General features: G+C 35.6%; 1 protein-coding gene across 16 annotated transcripts in view; it reads left to right on the top strand.

Moving 5' to 3' along the window:
* Window positions 1–25,050, top strand: part of SNX13 (sorting nexin 13) — a 147,782-nt gene that overhangs the window by 73,477 nt on the left and 49,255 nt on the right. For all 16 annotated transcript variants that reach the window (XR_014067841.1, XR_014067839.1, XR_014067838.1 and 13 more), the window contains 6 exons: window positions 1,038–1,126; window positions 8,142–8,225; window positions 13,268–13,406; window positions 14,092–14,180; window positions 19,129–19,228; window positions 20,107–20,300. Coding sequence is in view for 12 of the 16 variants with exons in the window: in XM_081537670.1 (XP_081393796.1) it covers window positions 1,038–1,126; window positions 8,142–8,225; window positions 13,268–13,406; window positions 14,092–14,180; window positions 19,129–19,228; window positions 20,107–20,300 (695 nt within the window). In the remaining 4 variants the exon portion in view is untranslated. The remainder of the gene's footprint in view (window positions 1–1,037; window positions 1,127–8,141; window positions 8,226–13,267; window positions 13,407–14,091; window positions 14,181–19,128; window positions 19,229–20,106; window positions 20,301–25,050) is intronic.

The following is a 25,050-nucleotide window of genomic DNA, read 5'->3' as shown; positions in this document are numbered from 1 at the left end:
TTTAAAGAGAGCCTTTTCAATTAAAGAGAACTTCTTTTGTTGTCTTTTAAAATATAGCAAACACAAATATTTTATCCTTATAAATTTACTTTTTTTGATCTGTAGTAATTTTATCTTCACCTTGAGTTTACTATTTCTAATTCAAGTGTATACCTATTATCGTAAATATTTTCTAGGGGAATGATGATAATGTTTCAAATGAAATTTATAGAGTTGAATTGACTCTTCTTTTTGAGAGGTTAGACCAGATAAGTTTTAGCTGAGGATGTTTTCTTTTCCTATTTTTACAATGACCGAGCCTGTGCTACTTGGCATATTGTTTTGATTATCAGGATCAGCTATATAATTACCTTCCCAGGAAGTGTCAGCACATGAACAACTCAGAAAAGCATTGCTAGTTGTGAAAATTGTTTTCTTAGATTTTTTACATGTGCTCAGCTTTTCTATTTCTTTGCCTTCTTTTCTGCTCTTTTCCTTTGTTCCTTTTTATATTTATTACGCAGTTCAGTTTTTAATTGCTACTTCATTAGCATTAATGTGAAGTAACTAAATGTAAGAAATGGTTAAAATGAGGTATAGTTCTTTTATGTGAATCAAGCCCTCTTCAATCAGTAAAATAGAAGAGCATTTTCTTCTTATTATTACCTGTCAAGTTAGTGGCGGTTCTTTCTTGAAAAAGAACTGTAAGTGTGTTTTTAAATGTGCAGATAACTGAAGTAGAGATGTGTGGTAGAAGAGTAGAATACTTGGTGCAACTAAAACTTTTGGGGAAAAACACTTTTGTAATTGAAGTTTCTCAACAACTCAAGAGGTAGGATAGAACTGGGCAAAGTAAAAAAGTGTGTATTACTTTGATTGATGAATACTTGCTATTTGGAGAATAACAAAGATTTTTATTGAATACTGATTAATTACTAAGATAATAAGCTTGTATAATCAGCAGACTGCTTAATCCTGCCACTTTATTGTGTTTTATATCAAGAGTAGGTGGAGATTTTGTGTTTTCTGTTATTATAGCTCCTTTTTTTTATTTCTAGGATTCCTAAGGGATTTGTGTGAGGTCTTATTATATTTATTGCTACCTCCTGGAGATTTCCAGAACAAGATCATGCGATACTTTGTCAGGGTAAGCTTAAACTTATACCAAATACATGGCTCTAAAGAAACTTAGAGTAGCAGTTACCAAATTTTTGGTCCCAGGACCCTGTTACACACTTGAAAATTATTAGGACCCCAGATAGCTTCTGTTTATGTGGGCTTTGTCTATCAATATTTATTGTATTATAAATATTAAAACTAAGGAATTTTGAAACACAGAAATACACAAACACATTCCATTAACTATCATGCTCCATTCTGAAAATAGCACTGTTTGCTTCCCTTACCCTGCACCCCAGAGGTTCCTAGACGACACTTCGAGAACTGCCTGAGTTAGAGTTGGGTTATGTTTTAAATTTTCTTTAACATTGTTGTTCAGTCGCTTAGTCGTGTCCAACTCTTTGCTACCCCATGGACTGTAACACGCCAGGCTTTCCTGTCCTTCACCATCTCTCCGACTTTGCTCAAACTCATGTCCATTGAGTCAGTGATGCTATCCAATCATCTCATCCTCTGTCATCCCCTTCTCCTCTCCTGCCTTCAATCTTTCCCAGCATCTAGGTCTTTTTAATGAGTCAGCTCTTCGCATCAGCTGGGCAAAGTATTGGAGCTTTAGCATCAGTCCTTCCAATGAATCCTATAAATTTACCTAAATTAGGCTGATTAAAATAACACTTCTGGGTAGAAACTTTCAAAAAAACCTGGGCAGCTAAGATTCTACTTCTTGGCATTGAAAAATAAAGGGCAGATGAAAACAATAATCTTGGACTCATTTATTCCTGGGGTATAATCTTTTGAAATAAAATTCTGTGTGCAAATGTAAAGGAATAACGTTTTGACTTTGGTTACTGGTTATGACTGAGAAATGCTGGCTACATTAGCCCTTACCCTGGCTGAATGGGTAAAATTAAAAGTTTCTGATTATACTGAAAATGAAAGCTTATGATCTTTTTAGTCTGCCATTCTGCAAACAGATACACCAGTTCCTAAACTGTGCTTTTTTGCTTATTATTATTTAAGCAGTATCAATTTAGCAGTATCCTAATAGCTCTCTAAGTTGAGTTCAGTGCACTTTCAGGTAGGGTAATGATACTGTGAAATGAGTAGAAAATGCTTGATTTTGATGTACATTGAAGACTTACTTGGGCTGGTCATTATCAACATCTGGCATGTCTATGTCTAGATTCACATCTACCACTGAAGGAAGATACTGCTAATTGGTCATAATATTCATTCATGCTGATTATTTGGAGCAGTCTTTGCCTGCCTGATACTCTGCTTAACTTTTAAATATCCAAGTTGTGCAATTCTGTGCCTTCTTGCTCATCCATCCCTGTGAATTTAAACACCATCCAAATGCTAATAACTTTCAAATCTATATCTTTCCTTTCTGAACTGTCCACCAGCTGCCTACTAAAATCACTATTTAATTTATGCACACCCCTTTTAAACTTTGCATGCACAAGATGGAAGTCTTACTCTTGCCTCCAAATCCTGTCTACCTTTTATAAGTCTTTTCTTCATCCCAGTAATGACCACTCAGCAAATGTTTTAAATCTTAGGTCCTTTTAAAAGGCTTACAATAAGACTGTGGGTGACGTGGCTTTGTTTAACCTCTCTGGCCTTCATTCCATGCCTTCACTGTATTCCAACCACACAGGCTTTTCCAAAGTGCCATTTCTCTCTACTATAAGATTATCTCATATGCTTTTTTTCATCTGCTTAGAATGATTTGCTCTATTCTCTTAGCTAAATTATATTTGTCCCTCATATCTCACTTCCTCAGAAATGGCTCCTTCTCTAAAAGCCCCCTTATAACTCCCTATTAGTGTAGATAGGTACTATATTCCTTCTTAACATTTACCATATTTTAAAATGAAAGTTTGATGTTGGATTAACTTGCTTGATACTTCTTTCCCCTAACAGAATCCCAAGTCCTGGAGGACAGGGGCCATTTCGTCATTTCTGTATTCTGTATCACTGTGTACCCACTGGTTTTCACAGTGCCTCCCACATAGCATATACCAATCAGATAATCAATTTTAATGCATAGTTCAGTTGAGTTCAGTCATTTAGTTGTGTCCAACTCTTTGCGACCCCATGAACTGTAGCACGCCAGGCCGCCCTGTCCATCACTAACTCCTGGGGTTTACTCAGACTCATGTCCATTGAGTCGGTGATGCCATCCAGCCATCTTATCCTCTGTCGTCCCCTTCTCCTGCCTTCAGTCTTTCCCAGCATCAGGGTCTTTTCCAGTGAGTCAGTTCTTCGCATCAGGTAGTCAAAGTATTGGAGTTTCAGCTTCACCATCTGTCCTTCCAATGAATATTCAGGACTGATTTCCTTTAGGATGGACTGGTTGGACCTCCTTGCAGTCCAAGGAACTCGCAAGAGTTTTCTCCAACACCACAGTTCAAAAACATCAATCTTCGGCACTCAGCTTTCTTTATAGTCAAACTCTCACATCCATACATGACTACTGGAAAAACCATAGCTTTGACTAGACGGACCTTTGTTGGCAAAGTAACGTCTCTGCTTTTTAATATGCTGTCTAGGTTGGTCATAACTTTTCTTCCAAGGAGTAAGCGTCTTTTAATTTCATGGCTGCAGTCACCATCGGCAGGGATTTTGGAGCCCCCAAAAGTAAAGTCTGCCACTGTTTCCACTGTTTCTCCATCTTTTTGCCATGAAGTGATGGGACCAGATGCCATGATCTTAGTTTTCTGAATGTTGAGTTTTAAGCTAGCTTTTTCATTCTCCTCTTTCACTTTCATCAAGAGGCTCTTTAGTTCTTCTTTACTTTCTGCCATAAGGGTGGTGTCATCTGCATATGTGAGATTATTGATATTTCTTCTGGCAATCTTGATTCCAGCTTTTGCTTCATCCAGCCCAGTGTTTCTCATGATGTACTCTGCATATAAGTTAAATAAGCAGGGTGTCAGTATACTGCCTTGATGTACTCCTTTCCTGATTTGGAACCAGTTTGTTGTTCCATGTCCAGTTCTAACTGTTGCTTCCTAACCTGCATACAGGTTTCTCAAGAGGCAGATCAGATGGTCTGGTATTCCCATCTTTAAGAATTTTCCACAGTTTACTATGATTCACACAGTCAAAGCCTTTGGCATAGTCAATAAAGCAGAAATAGATGTTTTTCTAGAACTCTCTTGCTTTTTTGATGGTCCAACGGATGTTGGCAATTTGATCTCTGATTCCTCTGCCTTTTCTAAATCCAGCCTGAGCATCTGGAAGTTCACAGTTCATGTAATGTTGAGGCCTGGCTTGGAGAATTTTAAGCATTACTTGACTGGCATGTGAGATGAGTGCCATTGTGCTTTAGTTTGAGCATTCTTTGGCATTGCCTTTCTTTGGGATTGGGATGAAAACTGACCTTTTCCAGTCCTGTGGCCACTGCTGAGTTTTCCAAATTTGCTGGCATATTGAGTGCAGCACTTTCACGGTGTCATCTTTGAGGATTTGAAATAGCTCAACTGGAATTCCATCACATCCACTAGCTTTGTTCTTAGTGATGCTTCTTAAGGCCCACTTGAGTTCACATTACAGGATGTCTGGCTCTAGGTGACTGATCACACCATCGTGATTATCTGGGCTGTGAAGATCTTCTTTGTACAGTTCTTCTGTGTATTCTTGCCACCTCTTCTTAATATCTTCTGCTTCTGTTAGGTCCCTACCATTTCTGTCCTTTATTGAGCCCATCTTTGCATGGAATGTTCCCTTGGTATCTCCAATTTTCTTGAAGAGAACTCTAGTCTTTCCCATTCTATTTTCCTCTATTTCTTTGCACTGATCACTGAGGAAGGCTTTCTTAGCTCTCCTTGCTATTCTTTGGAACTCTGCATTCAAATGAGTATGTCTTTCGTTTTCTCCTTTGCTTTTCACGTCTCTTCTTTTCTCAGCTATTTATAAGGCCTCCTCAGACAGCCATTTTGCTTTTTTACATTTCTTTTTTTTGGGGGATAGTCTTGATCCCTATCTCCTATACAATGTCATGAACGTCTGTCCATATTTCTTCAGGCACTCTATCAGATCTGATCCCTTGAATCTTTTTGTCACTTCCACTGTATAATCGTAAGGGATTTTATTTAGGTCACAGGTGAATGGTCTAGTGGTTTTCCCTACTTTCTTCAATTTAAGTCTGAATTTGATGATAAGGAGTCTGTGATCTGAGAGGAAACCTATTTGACCTTCTTGCTGGCTATGGGGCACATGCAGCTGCTACTCTTTAAAGATGAAACTGACTTTTAGGAGACAGGAATGATGATCAGTCTTGTTACATGGGTTTAAAATACGTTTACAATAAGTAGGATTGTTTAAAGAAAGAGGAAATATGTTTTGCCATAGATTGCTCTTTTAGACCAATATTTCATTTCTTTTTGCTTGAATCTAATTGAGTGAGTATAATTATAGAGCTCTGTGGTCAGTTTGTTTTTCTATTAACTTGATAGTTCTTTATCAGTTTTCCTTTGTTGATAATTAAATCTAGGTTTTCCCAAAAGGCACTTTGTTCAGATTAAATAACAGATTAGAGAGTTCTTAGTTCTTTCCTTTATATGAATCCTTTGTATGAGTTGTACAAATCACAGCATTGGACTGAGATATTGCTATTTAATTGCCTCTGCTTTCTCCCATTACCATGTTTTATTGATTTAAAGATTCATGGCCTCAGTGGCTCTGTAACTTTTAAATCTTCATATTTGACAGCTGATGCTTGTCTTAAAGTATATGAAAATTATATGAAAATTACAATATATTTTATAATATTTGCAATATTTTGCTCTCACTAAAACTGTATAGGAATTATTGAGTCGTATGACTAACCAAGGGCTTCCCTGGTGGTTCAGATGGTAAAGAATCTGCCTGCAATGCACGAGACCCGGATTTGATCCCTGAGTCGAGAAGATCCCCTGGAGAAGGACATGGCTACCCACTCCAGCATTCTTGCCTGGAGAATCCCATGGACAGAGGAGCCTGGTGGGCTATAGTCCATGAGGTTGCAAAGAGTCAGACATTACTGAGCAACTAAACACACAGACACAGACACAGACACACACAGACACACACAGACACACACACATACACGACTAACCAAACTCTTTCATGAGGCTGGTGGGCTATAGTCCATGAGGTTGCAAAGAGTCAGACATGACTGAGCAACTAAACACATAGACAGACAGACACACACACACACACACACACACACACACACACACATCAAAGTAGTTTTCGGAGACATGACGACTGTTTGCCTTAACTAATATGAAGCAGTAAACTTATTCAAAAATGTTACCCATATGTTTTTTACTCACTTTGAAAAGAAACTTTCAATAAAGCACTTTTTTGTTTGTGAATTTTATCATTACAGAATACATTTTGAAATTTGAGCATGTGTGGTCAGATACATAATTTGAGGGAAGGAATTAGATAAATAAATAAGTTTTAAAAAGTTAGAGATTAAAGGTAATCCAGAATAAGCAATTTTCTTATTTGAGACTGGAAGATGTCTTAAAAGACGTTTCAAAAATTTCCTGGAGCCTCCATTAGTGCCTTTTAGAAATATTAATTGATCATGAGGTAAAAGTTGTCAAAGATTTGTAAAACTTATAGAAGTAGAATTTATATAAAATATTTCTCTAAAGGAAAACAAAGTGAAGGCTCTCTTCTGTGAACTTACACCAGAAAATGGCACAGATAAATTCGAAATCTGAAAAGGAATAAATAAATTGGTCCTTTACTTAGAAAAGTGAAGCATCCTGTTAAACTTGTGGCTGTTTAGCCTTTCTAGCATTCATAAGAAATGCTATTTCATAAATTTAGGTATCACAAGCATAGAGGACTGAAGAGTAAACAGGTAAACTATTGTCTAAGTATAATCAGCCTTAAATTCTTAGTTTTTTGATTTTCATCTTTTAATGTTTATCAAAGTCATGCCATATTTAAGACAGTGACCTTGAGAAGATAAGAGTATTTTTGAAGAGAGATAAATCTTTTATCTCTTTTTTTTTTTTTTTTATACAAACCCTTGTGTCGAGGGCTGACTTTCAATAGATCGCAGCGAGGGAGCTGCTCTGCTACGTACGAAACCCCGACCCAGAAGCAGGTTGTCTACGAATGGTTTAGCGCCAGGTGCCCCACGAACGTGCGGTGCGTGACGGGCGAGGGGGCGGCCGCCTTTCCGGCCGCATCTTTTATCTCTTTTAAGTAATCTCACTCACATACAAAAAGTTCCTAAAGATCTGCAGTGAATTAAGAGAAGTGGAAGACCCAGAATTACTTAGAGAATTGTATATGATAAATGCCATAAATACAAAGCATGAGTGTATTTTAAACATATAAGTGAACAGTGTTCATCAGAACAATCAGGGTTTATTTAATTGGAAAATGAATTCTGTAGTCAGTCCTAGGAGGAGAGGAAGAATCTTGATAGAAGCATAAACAGCTGCAGAGAATGGGAAGGTATAGTCAAAGAATATTAAGTAATTGTATTACCATAAATGTTATTTTATTTTTATTATCTTGTATTAGATAAATTTCAAACAGACAGGTATAGAGAGTTAATACAATAGACATTTATGCACCAACAAACCAGATTTAAGCAATGTTAACATCTTGCTAGCATTGCTCTATCCCTTCCTTGAAGGCAGTCACTATTCTGATTGGTATCTTTTCTTTTTTGTTTTTATACTTTTAATATAGATGTAGGAGTCCATAAATACATATAGTGCCATGTTTTGCCTTTTAGAAATGGATATAAATGCTAACTTATTAGAGGTGTCCTTTTGCTTTTTTTCAGTCAACTGTACTTACTATTGTGGCCATGTATCTAAGTTGATATAGATCGCTTCATCTTATTCAACTGATGTATGCTAGCTCATCTTTTTGTAAATCATGTCATTTATCAAGTTTGCTTTTATCTATACCTTACCTTTCTTCAGTAACAGCACTGAGTTAGGAAATTTACACTGTGCTATTGATTCAAGAAGTATATGAGGTTAAATTTGTTTTTGTGTTTTAAAATTTTTGTCCAGGAAATCCTTGCACGTGGAGTTCTTCTTCCATTGATAAATCAACTCAGTGATCCTGATTATATTAATCAATATATCATATGGATGGTATGTACTTTCTAAAATGCAGCTCTTGTTTTTAAAACAGTTTTTTAAAAGGTATAAATATGATTTGGAGGTCAGGATGATTAAGCAATAATTCATTAAAGAAATTAAGTAAAAATATATCTCAGGGTAATCTTTATGTTTTCAATATTTCTGTTTGCTTATGTGTTGAATGTACTAGCCAGGTTTTCCTTAAGGTGATAAGATAATCTTCCTTACAGTGTTCTGCTGTTTCTACTTATTTAAGTTTAAAAAAGGATGTTTTCTTATCTGTGTATATATGATAAGTACTTCTTAAAACTGCTATTTGATTTTAAATTAATCTGAACTACTTAAATAACATGCAGTTTACATTTTATGCTAAATAGTAGAGAAAAATATGGAAGAAAGAACATTAGATTGAGAATAAGATCTAAGTTCTAGATAAGTATCTGTAAGTTGCTTAGTATGTCAGTAAGTTAAGTAACTCAGAGTTTTCTTATTCATCAGATGTATCAAAGGGTTAGTGGTTATTAAGTTTGCTAGTTTTAATTTTTTTTCTGATTATATATGCTTTTCCTCAGTAAATTAATGGTTGAGGAAGAATGTGTAATTGGGCTATTGCTGGGAATTACTTTGATGGTTACCTAAGTCTTTGATTCCTTTTTGTGAATCTGAAATTTCTCTCCCACGTTGTCTTCTTTTAGTCAGTGTAGCTTTTCTAGGAAAGAAGTATTTGATTGTTCTTTGTTTAATCATATCCATTATCAGACTTGCCATTTTTCATTGTTGTTGCTGTTACAATGTTTGTCTCTCCCATCAGATTATGGGTTACCTGTAGGCAGAAATTGTCTTCCTAGCCTTGTGTTCCTAGAGTCTTTCATGGAGTTCACAGAACTTAATTTTTCATGTCCTTTGTCAGCTTATTTAGAGTCCTGCTAGGCTGTACCTAGAGCTTTAAAAATTTGCATATCCCCATAACTAAAAACAAAAAAAACCCTTTGCTTAGGAAATCTGCTCCTGAAATTTATCCTAAAGTGCTAATAAACAAGGTTATAACAATCCGATTTAAGACTACTGATGGCAATCTTGCTAATAATACTAAGAAAATGAAAGCAATTTAAGTGTTCAGCATAGCAGCACAGTTGCACTCATTTCACATGCTAGCAAGGTAATGCTTAAAATCCTTCAGGCTAGGCTTCAACAGTATATGAACCGAGAACCTCCAGATGTATAAAGTGGATTTAGAAAAGGCAGAGGAACCAGAGATCAAATTGCCAACTTCCGCTGGATCATAGAAAAAGCAAGGGAATTCTAGAAAAACATCTACTTCTACTTCATTGACTATGCTAAAGGCTCTGACTGTGGATCACAACAAACTGGAAAATTCTGCAAGAGTTGGAAATACTAGACCACCTTACCTGCCCCCTGAAAAATCTGTATGCAGGTCAAGAAGCAACGGTTAGAACTGATCATGGAACAACAGACTGGTTCAAAATTGGGAAAGGAGTATATCAAGGCTGTACATTGTCACCTTGCTTATTTAATGTACATGCAAAGTACATGCAAAATGCTGGGCTGGATGAAGCTCAAGCTGGAATATAGATTGCCTGAAGAAATACCAGTAACCTCAGATATGCAGATGACACCACCCTTATGGCAGAAAGTGAAGAGGAACTGAAGAGTATCTTGATGAAAGTGAAAGAAGAGAGTGAAAAAGCTGGCTTGAAACTCAACATTCAAGAAACTTAAGATCATGCCATCCGGTCCCATCACTTCATGGCAGATAGAAGGGGAAACAATAGAAACAGTGACAGACTTTATTTTCTCGGGCTCCAAAATCACTGTGGATGGTGACTGCAGCCATGAAATTAAAAGACACTTGCTCCTTGGAAGAAAAGCTGTGACAAACCTAGACAGCATATTAAAAAGTAGAAATAGCACTTTGCTAACAAAGATCTGTCTAGTCAAAGCTGGTTTTTCCAGTAGTCATGTACGGATGTGTGAATTGGACCGTAAAGAAAGCTGCTGCTCCTGCTAAGTCGCTTCAGTCGTGTCCGACTTTGTGCGACCCCATAACACAGAAGCCCACCAGGCCCTTCCGTCCCTGGGATTCTCCAGGCAAGAACACTGGAGTGGGTTGCCATTTCCTTCTCCAATGCATGCAAGTGAAAAGTGAAAGTGAAGTCGCTCAGTCATGTCCAACTCTTAGTGACCCCATGGACTGTAGCCTACCAGGCTCCTCCATGGGATTTTCCAGGCAAGAGTACTGGGGTGGGATGCCATTGCCTTCTCTGAAAGAAAGCTGAGAGCCAAGTAATTGATGCTTTGAACTGTGGTGTTGGAGAAGACTCTTGAGAGTCCCTTGGACAGCAAGGAGATCAAACCAGTTAATCCTAAAGGAAATCAGTCCTGAATATTCATTAGAAGGACTGATGCTGAAGCTCCAATACTTTGGCCACCTGCGAAGAGCTGACTCACTGGAAAAGACCCCGGTGCTGGGAAAGATTGAGGGCATGAGGATAAGGAGGTGACAGGATGAGATGGTTGGATGGCATCACCAACTCAGTGGACATGAGTTTGAGCAAACTCTGGGAGATAGTGATGGACAGGGGAGCCCATTGTGCTACAGTCCATGGGGTCACAGAGTCGGACAAGACTGAGCAACTGAACAACAAAATAGAGGAATAGTTTAGGAATATTGATGCAATAAATACTATTTATACTATGATGGTAGTATGTCTTTATGAATATGAAAAGATGTGTTCATTTTTTATGTGAAAAGGACAACTAAAAATAATATGTGTGTAGATATCTATTCCTTTAAAATTAAATATTATATATTTATGAATGCCTGTGATTCTGATAAGTTGAATATTGACTGAAATATTAATAGAGAGATCAGTCAATTCAGTCTCTGAGTCCTGTCTGACTCTTTGTGACTCCATGGACTGCAGTACGCCAGGCTTCCCTGTCCGTTACCAACTCGCGGAGCTTGCCCAAACTCATGTACATTGAGTTGGTGATGCCATCCAACCATCTCATCCTCTGTTGTAATAGAGAGGTAGGATCCTGAAAATTTTAAGTTTTCTCTTTTGTTTATTTCACTTTACTAACAAGTATTGGTTATGTCATAAGTGATTTTTTGAGAAGTAGGAAAAAGGTAAAAATTTTATAACATTTAAGTAGTAAAGTAAGAGTAAATATCTTTAAAAAGATTTTTTTTGTAACACAAAAATGAATATCATATACTAACCTTAAATAATGAGGTTATAGTACTGTATAATCTTACCTATAGTACAGAACAGGATGCAGATTTATGAGAATATTATGCTTATCTCTCACTCATGGGATTAGGAATAATTTTTATTTCTATTTTTGTTTAGTTTTCAATTTTTATTTTGCTGAGCTTATATTAAGTTTATAATTAGTTACATAGTAAAAACATTTTTGCATTTTTGAGGAACTTAACACATACTCAGAACAGAATTCAAGCCACCAGATTTTTACTTGTTTTCTGCATAGTTGGGCTAGTACTACTATTATGTATGATGGCTGGGGTCTTTTTTATTTAAAACAGTGATTGATCGCTATTGTGCTTTGCTGTAAAATATCAGAAAATATATTTAAAAAAGAAAAATATATCAATAAAGGATCTTTAGCTTGCTTTGTTTTCTGGTTTATTCTCTTGACATTATTTATGTGGAAAACCCTTTACACATAGGTATTATAAAATTGGCTCAGTTCTTACTCTTTCTGCCAGGTAAATTTCATATTAATGATACCTAATTGTATAGCTTATTTTTATTTGAAAGGAAAAGTTTAGAGCAGTGTAGTAGTAACATATATCCTCTAAATAAAATGTTCATATTACCTAACAGAAGTTTTAAGTTTTTAAGTCATTTCTAAAGATAGTATGGGCCAATTTGCATTATTTATCTCAAAATATATATTTTATATCTTTTGGGGACAAACTAGTTAATTGTAAACTCTTCTCTCTGACTGGAATAGTTTACTTAATTGGTTTATATTGTTTTCCCCTACTAGAGCAGATTAGTGAGCAGCTGTTTACTTGTTTCTTAATGTATTCTTAGAAAAATCAGGTATTAACTTACTTCTTTTATTATTGAAGTAAAATTTATACAAAGTGAGAGACATCACCAAGTAGTTATCTGAAGTTGTGTTATAATTTTGTACTTCTACTTGCACTGTTTGAGAATGTGAAGACCAAATTTGGTCTCTCCCCATTCTGATAGATGTTTGGCATTTTCATTTTGTTATGGTTAACTTGCACATCCTTGATGATTAATGATTTTGAACATTTTTTCATGTGCTTATTGCCCTCCCTTTTTTTCCCCACAGTTCTGAACTTTGGCAATCACCAGTACTTGGGCTCCTGTTTAGAATGGATAACCAAGTTGGCTACCTTTTCATACTTCCCTTTACTTGTTTTATTTGGCTTAAATTTATTGACAGTCATAGTCATTAGTTCCTTTACAAAATTCTCAACTACCATTCCTCTCTCTCTCAGTTTATTATTTGCTTGGTGAAACCACATTCTGGTTAAATCCAACTTAATGTTCTACTCCATTCTTAATCTTAGATAGCAAGTGGCTGGAGAAGAAGGATGAAATATCAGTTATTCATGTCATTACAGTGATTCTGTTAAATTTATGTCAGAGAATGCCACTCTTAATCTTTAAAATTCTCCAATAACTTTTCATTCCATTCACAGTGAAAGCCAAACCATTTACTAAACCCTATCATGTTTGCTTTTCCATTAGCAGTCATCTCCCTTGCTCTTCTGCATTTCTTTGGTTTAGCTCTAGTCACCATGGCTTCCTTGCTATCATCAGACATTCTGAGCGTGCTCTTTACTTTGCAGTGTGCTATATATGTTACTTACTTTGTTAATAGCCTGTGACCCAGGAGAATTTAAGTACCATGAGTAGAGAGATTTTCATTTTGTTTGAGGACAGTTGTGCCTGGCCCACGGTAGGTACTCAAGATTCTGTTTTCACTTAAGTGAGTCTCCCTCCTATCTGTGTTTTAAACTTTATTTTCAGATCCGTGATTCTAATTGCAACTATGAGGCCTTTATGAACATTATTAAATTGAGTGACAATATTGGAGAGCTCGAAGCAGTCAGAGATAAAGCAGCAGAAGAATTACAGTATCTTCGATCTCTAGATACAGCTGGTGATGGTAAGTAATTTATTTAAGAATAAGAATGTTTTACTTCTTTAATAAATACTATATATTCAAACAAAACTTTAATTTACCTAAATGTCATTTTATGTAATTAGTTGTTTTCACCTTAACTGAATCTGACTTTTATTATGCTAATATGTTCTGAGAATAAAGCACAATAGTTTTTGAATGTGAGACTCTTATTATTGCTGCTGCTGCTGCTGCTGCTGCTAAGTCGCTTCAGTCGTGTCCGACTCTGTGCGACCCCACAGACGGCAGCCCACCAGGCTCCCCCATCCCCGGGATTCTCCAGGCAAGAACACTGGAGTGGGTTGCCATTTCCTTCTCCAGTGCATGAAAGTGAAAAGTAAAAGTGAAGTTGCTCAGTCGCATCCGACTCTTCGCAACCCCATGGAGTGAAGCCTACCAGGCTCCTCTGTCCATGGGATTTTCCAGGCAAGAGTACTGGAGTGGGTTGCGATTGCCTTCTCCACTTACTATTGCAGTTATCGCTAAAGATAATTGGCATAGTTTAATTTTAATTAAATAATTTCACTATAAAATTTCCACTTATTTCTTTTTTAAATAAAATAATTGCTGTATTCATTGGTTATTATGTTAAATTACAATAAGTGTATGTTTAAAGTATTTCACAAGTAACACTGCCACTTTACCTCATAGTCAATTTGTTTATTTTTAGATATCAACACCATCAAAAATCAAATAAATAGCTTATTATTTGTGAAGAAAGTATGTGACTCAAGAATACAACGGTTGCAGTCAGGCAAAGTGAGTAAAATACTTTTGAATTAATATTTAACTAGAGATAATTTCTGTTCATTAAAATATCTAGCAAATGACAAAAGGCTGAGTATTAACCAGTGTGGCGTTTTACAGAAGAACTAAAAACTTAGAAAAAATTTATAGTACACAATGTAATGGAAGTATTTATTCAAACAAGCTAATGAGATTAAAATACTGCATGAGAAGTAGAATTTTTTTCTTGATTTATGTATTTATCTACTCATGTGTCATTTATTCAAAATTCAACATTTATTGAATTTTGTACATTGGACACCATTTTAGTTGGATCTAACAGACGGAAATCTCTCTCATGAAGCTTACATTTTAGTTGCAGAATCAGAAAATAAACCAATATATAAATTGATATATTATATCAAAAATGTAAAAGTGAAAAGTGAAAAAATAAAATGTAAAAAAAAAAAACACCTAAAATGTGAAAGAAAATTAGTAAAGCAAAGTAGGGTGGTAGATAATGTCAGAGTGGTTTAGATAGATGCTGAGAGATCTGGTGAAATTTGAGCATAGAGAGATCTGAGTAATATGAGAGAATTCTGTGAAAAAAAATTTTTTTTTTTCTTTTTAAAATCTTACATGCAAAGGTGAGAACAAATGTGAAGTCCCTGGAATAGGAAAGTGCCTGGTGAGTTAGAGGAGGTCATTGTGACTGGTATGGAATGCATGATAGGATTTGTAGTAGGAGTGAGGAACCTTGGGGGTTAGATCATACATGGTTTACCTTCCATAGTAAGATTTTTTAAAACTCTACTGTGATAGAAATCCATTGGAGATTCGCCCTGGCAAGTGACATAATCTGACTTACGAGGTAAAATGATTACTTGGGCTCTTTGTGATGAGTAGATTGTGGTGGAGTGGTGGAGACAAGAATGGAAACTAACAGATCGTTTACACGGCTCTTGTTTTTGTTTAGTAAGAGATGTCTGGGGGGGTTCATGTGAGAAGTTAATTAGAGACAGTATTTACTAATGTATTAAATATGGGTTGAGAGAGAAAAAAGAACTCAAGGGTGATTCCAAAGTTTTTTAGACTGAGCACCTGCATGAATAGTGTTGTTATTCACTAAAATGAATAAAACAGGGAGGAGGAAGTTTGGAAGAGAGAATCAAGTTTTTAATGTTTTAGCTTGAGATCCCTGTTTGATGTTAAAGTAGACATTCTAATTGGTAAATTCAAGTTCAAGGGAAATTTCATAAATGAAAAAAACTTTGAGAATCCTCAGGATTATCAGCTTGTTTAAAGTTGAGAAATTGGATGAGATTACTTAAAAAAATAAGTTTAAAAAAGAAGATATCAAAGACTTTGTCCTGAGGCACTTCAGTTACTAGTTTTTAAAACAAAGTGAAAGATCTAGCCAAACAAACTGGAAATGACTATTGAGGTTGAAGGAAAGGAGTGTGATATCCTAGAAGCAAAATATAGAAAATGCTGAAAAAAGGGAGGGATCAGGTGTATCACAGACTGCTAATAAGTTGAGTAAGATGAACATTTAGAATTGACTGTTGGGTTGGCCACAGGGGTATTATTGGTGATCCATGAGAGCATTTTGGTTGAATAGTGGAGAAAAACCCTGATGGGAGTCAGTCAGGAGAAAATGGGAAGAAATGAATTAGAAACAGTGATTATAGGTGGCTGTTTGGATGAGTTTCATTGTAAAAGAAAGCAGAGATTTGGGGCTTTGAAACAAATTTTTTACTACCTTTAGATTTTCATGTAGTCACCTTTTTTTATGCTGGTTTTCTATTGGAAATTGATTTGTGACTCTTTGGTCTTGTAATTTTGCAGTGTACTTAAATTCCTTTAGGACTAAAAGACTTATTTTTAAATTTTGAGTTTAGTTTGCTAGTTTAGTTACAACTTACACATTATTTGAGGCCTATATTTGTCATATATGTGTGTGCAGGTGTATGTACATCTGTCTTTGTTCAGTTAACTATATTTTAAAATTATATACGCAAGTAAATTCAGAATAGAAGAATAATATGGTTTCACTTGTGGTTGCTGTTTCTTTATCTAGTTGCCCTGTTTAGATCTTAGAGTTAGTGATGCTTGTGTGCTGCAGGCTAAATCGCTTCAGTTGTGTTCAACTCTTTGTGAGCCTGTGGACCATAGCCTGTCAGGTTCCTCTGTCCATGGGATTCTCAAGGCAAGAATACTGGAGTAGGTGTCCATGCCCTCCTCCAGGGGATCTTCCCCACCCAGGGATTGAACCCTCCTCTCTTATGTCTCTTGCACTGGCAGGCAGATTCCTTACTGCTGAGCCACCAGGGAAGCCCCTGGTGATCCTTAAGCATCATTATTTAAGTCTGTTGGCCTAAATACTTTTTGATACTGAATTCCTTTTAAAATTTAGAAACTTTATTTGGAAGCTTGTCAGTTCTAATTTGAATATGAAGCTTTATCTTTTTTAATAGCTCAAGTCATAGCATGAAAATTCAGAATCTTCAGAGAGAGAGTTTTTTTAACCATACTGCTCATCTTAAAGTCGTAGAGATGCTTTATTCTTTTTATTACAAATAAAGTGATAGTGAATACTCTTCTCCATCCCATATCTATAGAGATGCTGCTGGATAGAACCAAGAAGTGATAAAATCTGAGGAAGGAAGACTTAGATAGGGGAAATCATGTGCTGGTACTAGATTGCTTTGTTGTTGTTTGGTTACTCAGTCGTGTCCAAATCTGTGACCCCATGGACTGCAGCACACCAGGTTTCCCTGTCTTTCACCATCTCTTGGAGTTCGCTCAAACTCATGGCCATTGAGTCGGTGATTCCATCCAGCCATCTCATCCTCTGTTGTCCCCTTCTCCTCCTGCCTTCCATCTTTCCCAGCATCAGGGTCTTTTCCAGTCAGGTGGCTCTTCCCATCAGGTGGCCAAAGTATTGGAGCTTCAGCTTCAACATCAGTCCTTCTAATGAATATTCAGGATTGATTTCCTTTAGGATTGACTGGTTAGATCTCCTTGCAGTCCAAGGGACTCGAAAGAGTCTTCTCCTTTGAAAGCATCAGTTCTTCGGCGTTCAGCCTTCTTTATAGTCCAACTTTCACTACTGGAAAAACCATAACTTTGACTATGTGGACCTTTGTCGACAAAGTGATATCTCTGCTTTTTAATAGGCTGTCTAGGTTTGTCATAGCTTTTCTTTCAAAAAAATTAAATTCTTTTAATTTCATGGCTGCAGTTACCTTCCACAGTGATTTTGGAGCCCAAGAAAATAGTCTGTCAGTTTCCATTGATTTCCCTTCTGCTTGCCATGAAGTGATGGAACCGGATGCCATGATCTTAGTTTTTTGAATGTTGAGTTTTAAGCCAATTTTTTCACTCTTGTCTTTCACCTTCATCAAGAAGCTCGTAAGTTCCTCTTTGCTTTCTGCCATTAGGCTGGTGTCATCTGCATGTCTGAGATTACTGACATTTCTCCTGGCAATCTTGATTTCAGCTTGAGCTTCATCCAGCCTAGCATTTTGCATGATGTCATCTGCATATAAGTTAAATAAGCAAGGTGACAGTGTACAGCCTTGATATACTCCTTTCCCACTTTTGAACCAGTCTATTGTTCCATGACTGATTCTCACTCTTTTCTTGACTGCATACAGGTTTCTTAGGAGGAACGTAGGTGGTCTGGTATTCCCATTTCTTGAAGAATTTTCCACAGTTTGTTGTGATCCACACAGTCAGAGGCTTTAGCATAGCTGGTGAAGCAGAAGTAGATGTTTTTCTGAAATTCTCTTGCTTTTCAGTGATCCAACAGATGTTGGCCATTTGATCTGGTTCTTCTGCCTTTTCTAAATCCAGCTTATACATCTGGAAGTTCTTGCTTCACATACTGTTGAAGTCCAGCTTGAAGGGTTTTGAGCATTACCTTGCTAGTATGTGAAATGAGGCAATTTGTAGTAGATTGCTTTACCCCAGTAATTTCAAATCAGTAATCTGTTGTTTTTCTTACGTACTTATATGAAGAGGAGATACTAATTACAAGAGAAGTTTTTTTCTCCTCTTTTCATATCATCTTCCTTTTCCTTTATATATCACCTATGCCTAATTTAGTATCTGCCCCTGAATAAGGCAGCCTTATCTAACTTTCAGAAAACCTGTGCATTTTTTTTTGAAAATAGAGCTTTGTGAGTATGGATTTGGGAATGCAGAGAAGCTGGTCGAAATCATTTCCAGAAACATTGTTGGTTTTTGTGGAAAGGGCATCAGACTTTGAGGACACTGACTCATTCTAACCAGCTTTGCGATCATAGGCAAAATTTCTGATCATCAACTTTCTTATCTGTTGAGTGAGATTGCTGATGTTTATCCAATAGGATTGCTGTGAAGATTTAATGAAGTAATATGTGTAATGGACCTAGCACAGTGCTGGACGTGTAGATTCTCTAAATTTTGAACCTGTTAAAAACTTTCTTCTCTATATATAGTTAGTTTCCTTGCTTTGAAGTTTATGTGATTTACCATTTAGGTAGACTGAAAAGAAACACATTTTCTACAAAGATTATAGAATTTTTACCCAATTAGCAAATCTACTAGTTAGGAATATTTATTTTTTTCTAGTAGGTAGACGTCAACCTGTACTTAAAAATACTGGGATTTGTTTATGCTTCAACATGATATCCCCTTTGGTCCCTATCATGTTCATTTTTGTTTGGAATGGGTAAAAATAGAGAATACATGAAAATACATTTAGGTTTATTTTTTATTAGAAGAAATGAGTGCTTATTGTTCTTTTAATGTATATTTAGTAAGAAGTTCTTAACTCTAGGAAATTCAGTGAGCTGATACATTTTATTGGTAACCCACCTTTACAAGAAGAGAAAACTTTATTCCATTTTAACTTAATTTTTTACATCTATGTAAGGATCTTTAATGTAGAGAGTGAATAGATGAGATGTTAATCTGCAAAAACTTTTATTTGTAGGAGATAAATACTGTGAAACTGGCAGCAAACTTTGGGAAACTTTGCACAGTCCCCCTGGACAGCATTCTTGTAGACAATGTTGCACTACAGTTTTTTATGGGTAGGTAAATCCATTTTATAAAAATAACATAACCCTCAAGTTTTTTATAATTGTATATGTTATTAAATTTTAAATACTTGACATTGGGCATGCCATATATATCTCTCTTCCACTCCTCATTTTCTGAAATATTCCCCATTTTTTTTTTTAGAAACTGTAGGGATAGAGATTTGTTTGGTTTTAAGGAAATAAATGCTTATAGTTCCAATGTGCATTTGCTAATCTGCTTTTAAATAAACCCCAAGAGATTCTACTATGAATTTAAATTATTTGAGAATGAGACTTTATCAGGAAAGCGTGGTATACATAACCTGCTTATATCATTTTTGTGCATGAATGGGGGAAGGGTCTTATTTTTATACCATTTTATATATAAATGTTTATTGATTTTATTAGTGTTACATCAGAATTGCTTTTATCTAGGGGATGTTTCCAGCAAAATTCCCTGAGTCTTCATATTCATGAACAAAATGAAATGCCTGGCTTATTGAAGAGCCCAATCCTTATTTTTAATACATGTGGTATAATAGTAATATTATGATTAATAATTTTTATTGAGAATGGAAGCTGAATGTTGATGAAGTAGTTTATTTCTGATGAAACCTTCCCTGGAAGCTTTATTCCCAAGAGGTGTTTTCATGAAAAATCAGATGTTTTTTAAAATGCACTTCCATTTCTTTTTTCTGCATAATTGGTCTCTTCAGCTTAACCAATTTATGATGACTTTTTTTTAACCTCCAGCATTTTCTAAACATGTTCAAAATGCAGAGTTTTAAGTATTTGAAACTTTCAAATTCTTTCTTAACTTGTCTTACAGCTGTATGCACTCAAAAATCTGTGACTTTAATATCTCTGTTGTTATGGATTTTGTTTGGTAGACTACATGCAGCAAACTGGAGGTCAGGCACATCTCTTCTTTTGGATGACAGTGGAAGGATACCGGGTTACAGCCCAACAGCAGCTAGAAGTTTTATCAAGTCGTCAGAAAGATGGAAAACATCAAACCAACCAAACCAAAGGTCTTTTAAGAGCAGCTGCTGTTGGAATTTATGAACAGTATTTATCAGAAAAGGTGAGGATATACTTTGATTTATTTGAGGATACATTTTGTTTTCTTCTTTGACAGTGTCATTAATAATGGTAGATTATTAATAATTAAAATTACCAATGATACTGCCAAAGAAGATAATGATTTGTAGTACTTGTAAATATCCATTGTTCATGTTGCTATGCACAACTGCCTTACATTGCCTTGCTTTATCCTGATAATAGTATTTTGTATATTACTCTAATTTTATAGGTGAAGAAATTGATTGAATTAGAAAACTGAATTAACCTGTCCAGGATCATGTGGATACTAAATAACAGAGCTAAGATTCAGTGTCACACAACTTTAGATAATAGGAAGTAAGAGGTAAACCTTGGAAACAGTAACTAAAACAGAGCTGGAGTGGCTATACTAATATTAGATAATCGATTTTAAAACAAAAAGCGTTACTAGAGAAACAAGGAACATTTTATAATAGAAAGGTAAATTGATCAGGATGATAAAACAACAAAGCCCACATATACATGAAGCACAAACTGACAGAATTGAGGGAGAAATAGACAATTCAACAATAATAGTTGGAGACTTCAACACTTACTCTCAAAAACTGATAAAACAATTCTATAGAAAATGACCAAGGATGTACAAGAATTGAACAATACTTGAGACCAATTAGACCAAATACATCTAAAAAATACTTCTAACACTAGTGTTATTTTCAAGCGTACATATGGAGCATTCTCCAGGATAGATCATGCTGCTGCTGCTGCTGAGTCGCTTCAGTCGTGTCCAACTGTACGACCCCGTAGGTGGCAGCCCATCAGGCTCCTCTGTCCACAGGATTCTCCAGGCAAGAATACTGGAGTGGGTTGTCATTTCCTTCTCCAGGATAGATCATAAGTTAGGCCATAAAACAACTCTCATTTTAGAGGCATTAAAATTATATATAAGTATGTCCATTTCTCATAGTAGAATTGATTAGAAATCGAGAACAAAAGGGATTTGAGGAAATTTATAAATATTTGAAAATTAAGCAACAAATTTCTAAATAGTGTCTGTGTCAAAAAAGTCAGAAGGAAATTAGAAAATATTTTCAATTGAATGAAAATGAAAAAAACAATACATCAAAATTTATGGGATGCAGTTAAGTGTGTAGAGGGAAATGTGTAGCTTTAAATGCCTGATTAGAAAGAAGAAAGATGTCACATCAGCAATATACATTTTCATCTTAAAAATCTAGAAAAAGAAAAACAACAAATCTAAGCAAACAGAAGGAAGGAAATAGTAAAGATCAAAATGGAAATCTGTGAAATAGAAAACAAAGACAATAGTTGTAAAATGAACAATGAAATTTAGAAACCTTTAGCTCAATTGGCCAAGAAAAACAGATGCAGATCACCAGAGTCATGAATGAAGGAGGAAGCATCAGCACTGAATATAGAAATTAAAGGGACTACAAGGAAATACTATTGTTGCTTAGTCGCTAAGTCGTATCCAACTCTTTCACGACCCCATAGACTATAGCCTCCCAGGCTCCTCTGTCCATGGGATTTCCCAGGCAAGAATACTGGAATGAGTTGTGATTTCCTTTTCCAGGGGATCTTCCCAACCCAGGTGTCGAACCCTGTATTGGCAGGTGAATTCTTCACCACTGAGCCACCTGGGACACCCCATAAGGAAGTATTACAAACAACTTTATGACAACAGATTAGACAATTTAGATGAAATGGACAAATTTCTGGGGTTACACTAATTGTCAGACTGACTCAAGAAGAAATAGAAAATACAGTAAATAAATTTAATTAATAATTAAAAATCATCTTTCAAAGAAAAGCCCAGGCCTAAATGGTTTTACTAGTGAATTCTATCATACATTTCAGGAAGAAATAATACCAATATTTAACAAACTCTTCCAGAAAATAGAGAAAAAAGAAACACTTTACAACTCATTTTATGAATTTAGTGTTATTCTCATATCAAAGACAAAGACATCATTTAGAAAACTACAGACTGATGTCCCTCATGAATATGGACAAAAATCCTCAAGATTCACACTCCAGTATTTTTAATGACTATGCTATAATACCTTTTAATTCATAATTATTAGCACAGAATTGTATTTTAATTTTAAGTATATATATTATTTGGAAACCACTCATTTGTGCATTTGCTTACATTTTTGCCTTAGAAATATATTGTATTTAAAAGAGTACACAGTTTTAAGAATAATAGTATAGCAAACACCTTTATATACTCCATTCAGCTTTAGAATTAGAATGTCCATTATATTTTAAAGGGCTTCCCTGGTAGTTCAGCTGGTAAAGAATCCACCTGCAATGAGGGATACCTGGGTTCAATCCCTGGTTTGGGAAGATTCCCTGGAGGCTACCCCTCCAATATTTGGACCTGGAGAATTCCATAGACTGTTAGTCCTTGGGGTCTCAAAGGGTCGGACATGACAGAGCTACTTATCTGTATTTTGAAAGATCCCTGTGTTATCCTTTGCCTATCCTTACTTTCTTGCTTTCTGATGAAGCCAGTTTTCTCTAATTATTCACTTACTTTCCCATACAGTTTGCCTGTACCTGTATGTTCTAAATAATACTACTGCTTCAGCTTTATGAGATTTTGACATTACAAAAATGTCAGGAGAGATAACTTTAGACATTTGCCTTCCAGATGGCTGTCATTGTTGCCAGCAGTAGAAAAGATGCCATTGTTGGCAGTAATCATATTTTTTAAAGCATGGGACAAGAATAATATCCATCTTTCATTTGAAAATATATCAAGAATGTGTGTGGTGAGAAGAATTACAGTAAACAGAAATTTATATGATTTTTCTTTAAAACTATTGAATGATTTTTGAAGGGACTAAAATTAACCTTGAAATAGATGTACAGAACTGAGTGTATGTAGGCTATAGCAAGAACTCATACAATGAAGAAAATAACTCATTTTGTGGAAATAAAGCTATTGAGAACTCAAATATTACCAGAAAGGAATAGCCAGCTTAAACACAGTTTCCTCACTTTCTTTAATAAAACTCTAATTTCTTTGGAATGCTCCTTTATTCTCACAACGTTTAAATGATCTATGCATTTTAGAACCATTTTTCTTGAAAAGGAGAGGTTGTTAACTTATGACATTTATTGTGCTTTGAAGTACTTAAAAAATGGGCATTTTAGACAAGGGCAACCTGTATGATGAATTCATAGATTCAGAGAACCTGATTGACAAACAGCTGGTCTACCAAAAAAACCTGGAGATACAAAGTTGATGTGGACACTTTTTGGAAAGCTGAAAACAAATCCCTGTAGGTCTAAAAGCCTGCTGTTTTTAGTGAGTAAAATCCCATTATTCTTTGCCAAAATGATTTTAGTGAAAGGATATTTCACTTGATGTCATAACATTGCAGTGGTAAGAGAAATAAATGTGATAAAGGCTCAAGAGCAGAGCTGGAAGTCATAATGAGTTTTATTTTATAGTTGATTGTATTTAGTTACACCACTGCATAAAATAAAGGGTTGTCCTGAAGGCTACAGGCAGATCAGAAAAGTATTGTTTAAAAAGGCACACAAAAATACCCTACAAGATCATAGAATAAAAGGTAAATGTAATTGTTTTTTATTAAATACAAATGTATCTATTAGTCCTATTACATGTATAATCTTTTAAAAAGTCTTAAATTTATATATTTTAAGAATAAACAGTGGTACTGCCTACCAATTTTGAATTTAGGTAAAAAGTTTAAAAAATGTTAAAGTAAGTTTCTGTATCAGAGAACAGGAATATTATTAAGTATATTGTTATGTTTTCTCAAACATTTTTTGATTAGTCCTATTAATTATCAGTTGCCACTGTTAACTAGTTGTTTTGTTTAACTACATTTGTGTAATATGGAAGTAAACAATACAGATTAATAGATAATTTTGGAAAAAATGTGCAATTTTTGTATTTTTATGTTAAAGTAGTAGCATATGTGCAAATATTTCTTCTATATTCAGTTCAGTTCAGTTGCTCAGTCGTGTCCGACTCTTTGCGACCCTATGAACCGCAGCACACCAGGCCTCCCTGTCCATCACCAATTCCCAGAGTCCACCCAAACCCATGTTCATTGAGTCGGTGATGCCATCCAACCGTCTCATCCTCTGTCGTCCCCTTCTTCTCCCACCCTCAATCTTTCCCAGCATTGGGGTCTTTTCAAATGAGTCAGCTCTCTGTGTCAGGTGGCCAAACTATTGGAGTTTCAGCTTCAGCATCAGTCCTTCCAATGAATATTCAGGACTGATTTCCTTTAGGATGGACTGGTTGGATCTCCTTGCAGTCCAAGGGACTCTCAAGAGTCTTCTCCAACACCACAGTTCAAAAGCATCAATTCTTCTGCACTCAGCTTTCCTTACAGTCCAACTCTCACATCCGTACATGACCACTGGAAAAACCATAGCCTTGACTAGATGGACCTTTGTTGACAAAGGGACTTGGTTAGTTATGGCTAATGTTATTTCTCTGGAAGTATTGCTCACCATATTCCAAGGATAAGGCTTAATCCAATTCTGTGTACCTGAGATTATAGAAAAAATTAAGCTAGATAAATTAAAAATGTTATTTTCAAATTTGTCTCTTATTTCCTATAAACTGACTTTAGTGAGCTCAGAGGGCACATGAAAGGACAGAAACCAACTTAAATCATGTTCCTCTCTGATCTTTGTCACATAGTTGAAGCTATTGAGTTCTTCTGTTCTTACTTCAGGGTGAGAGGGGTGGGGGGCAGGGA

Source organism: Giraffa tippelskirchi, chromosome 10, assembly GCF_054371585.1.
Source record: "Giraffa tippelskirchi isolate mGirTip1 chromosome 10, T2T-mGirTip1v1.2.pri, whole genome shotgun sequence".
NCBI lineage: Eukaryota > Metazoa > Chordata > Mammalia > Artiodactyla > Giraffidae > Giraffa > Giraffa tippelskirchi.
This window is presented reverse-complemented; position numbering and strand designations above follow the sequence as displayed.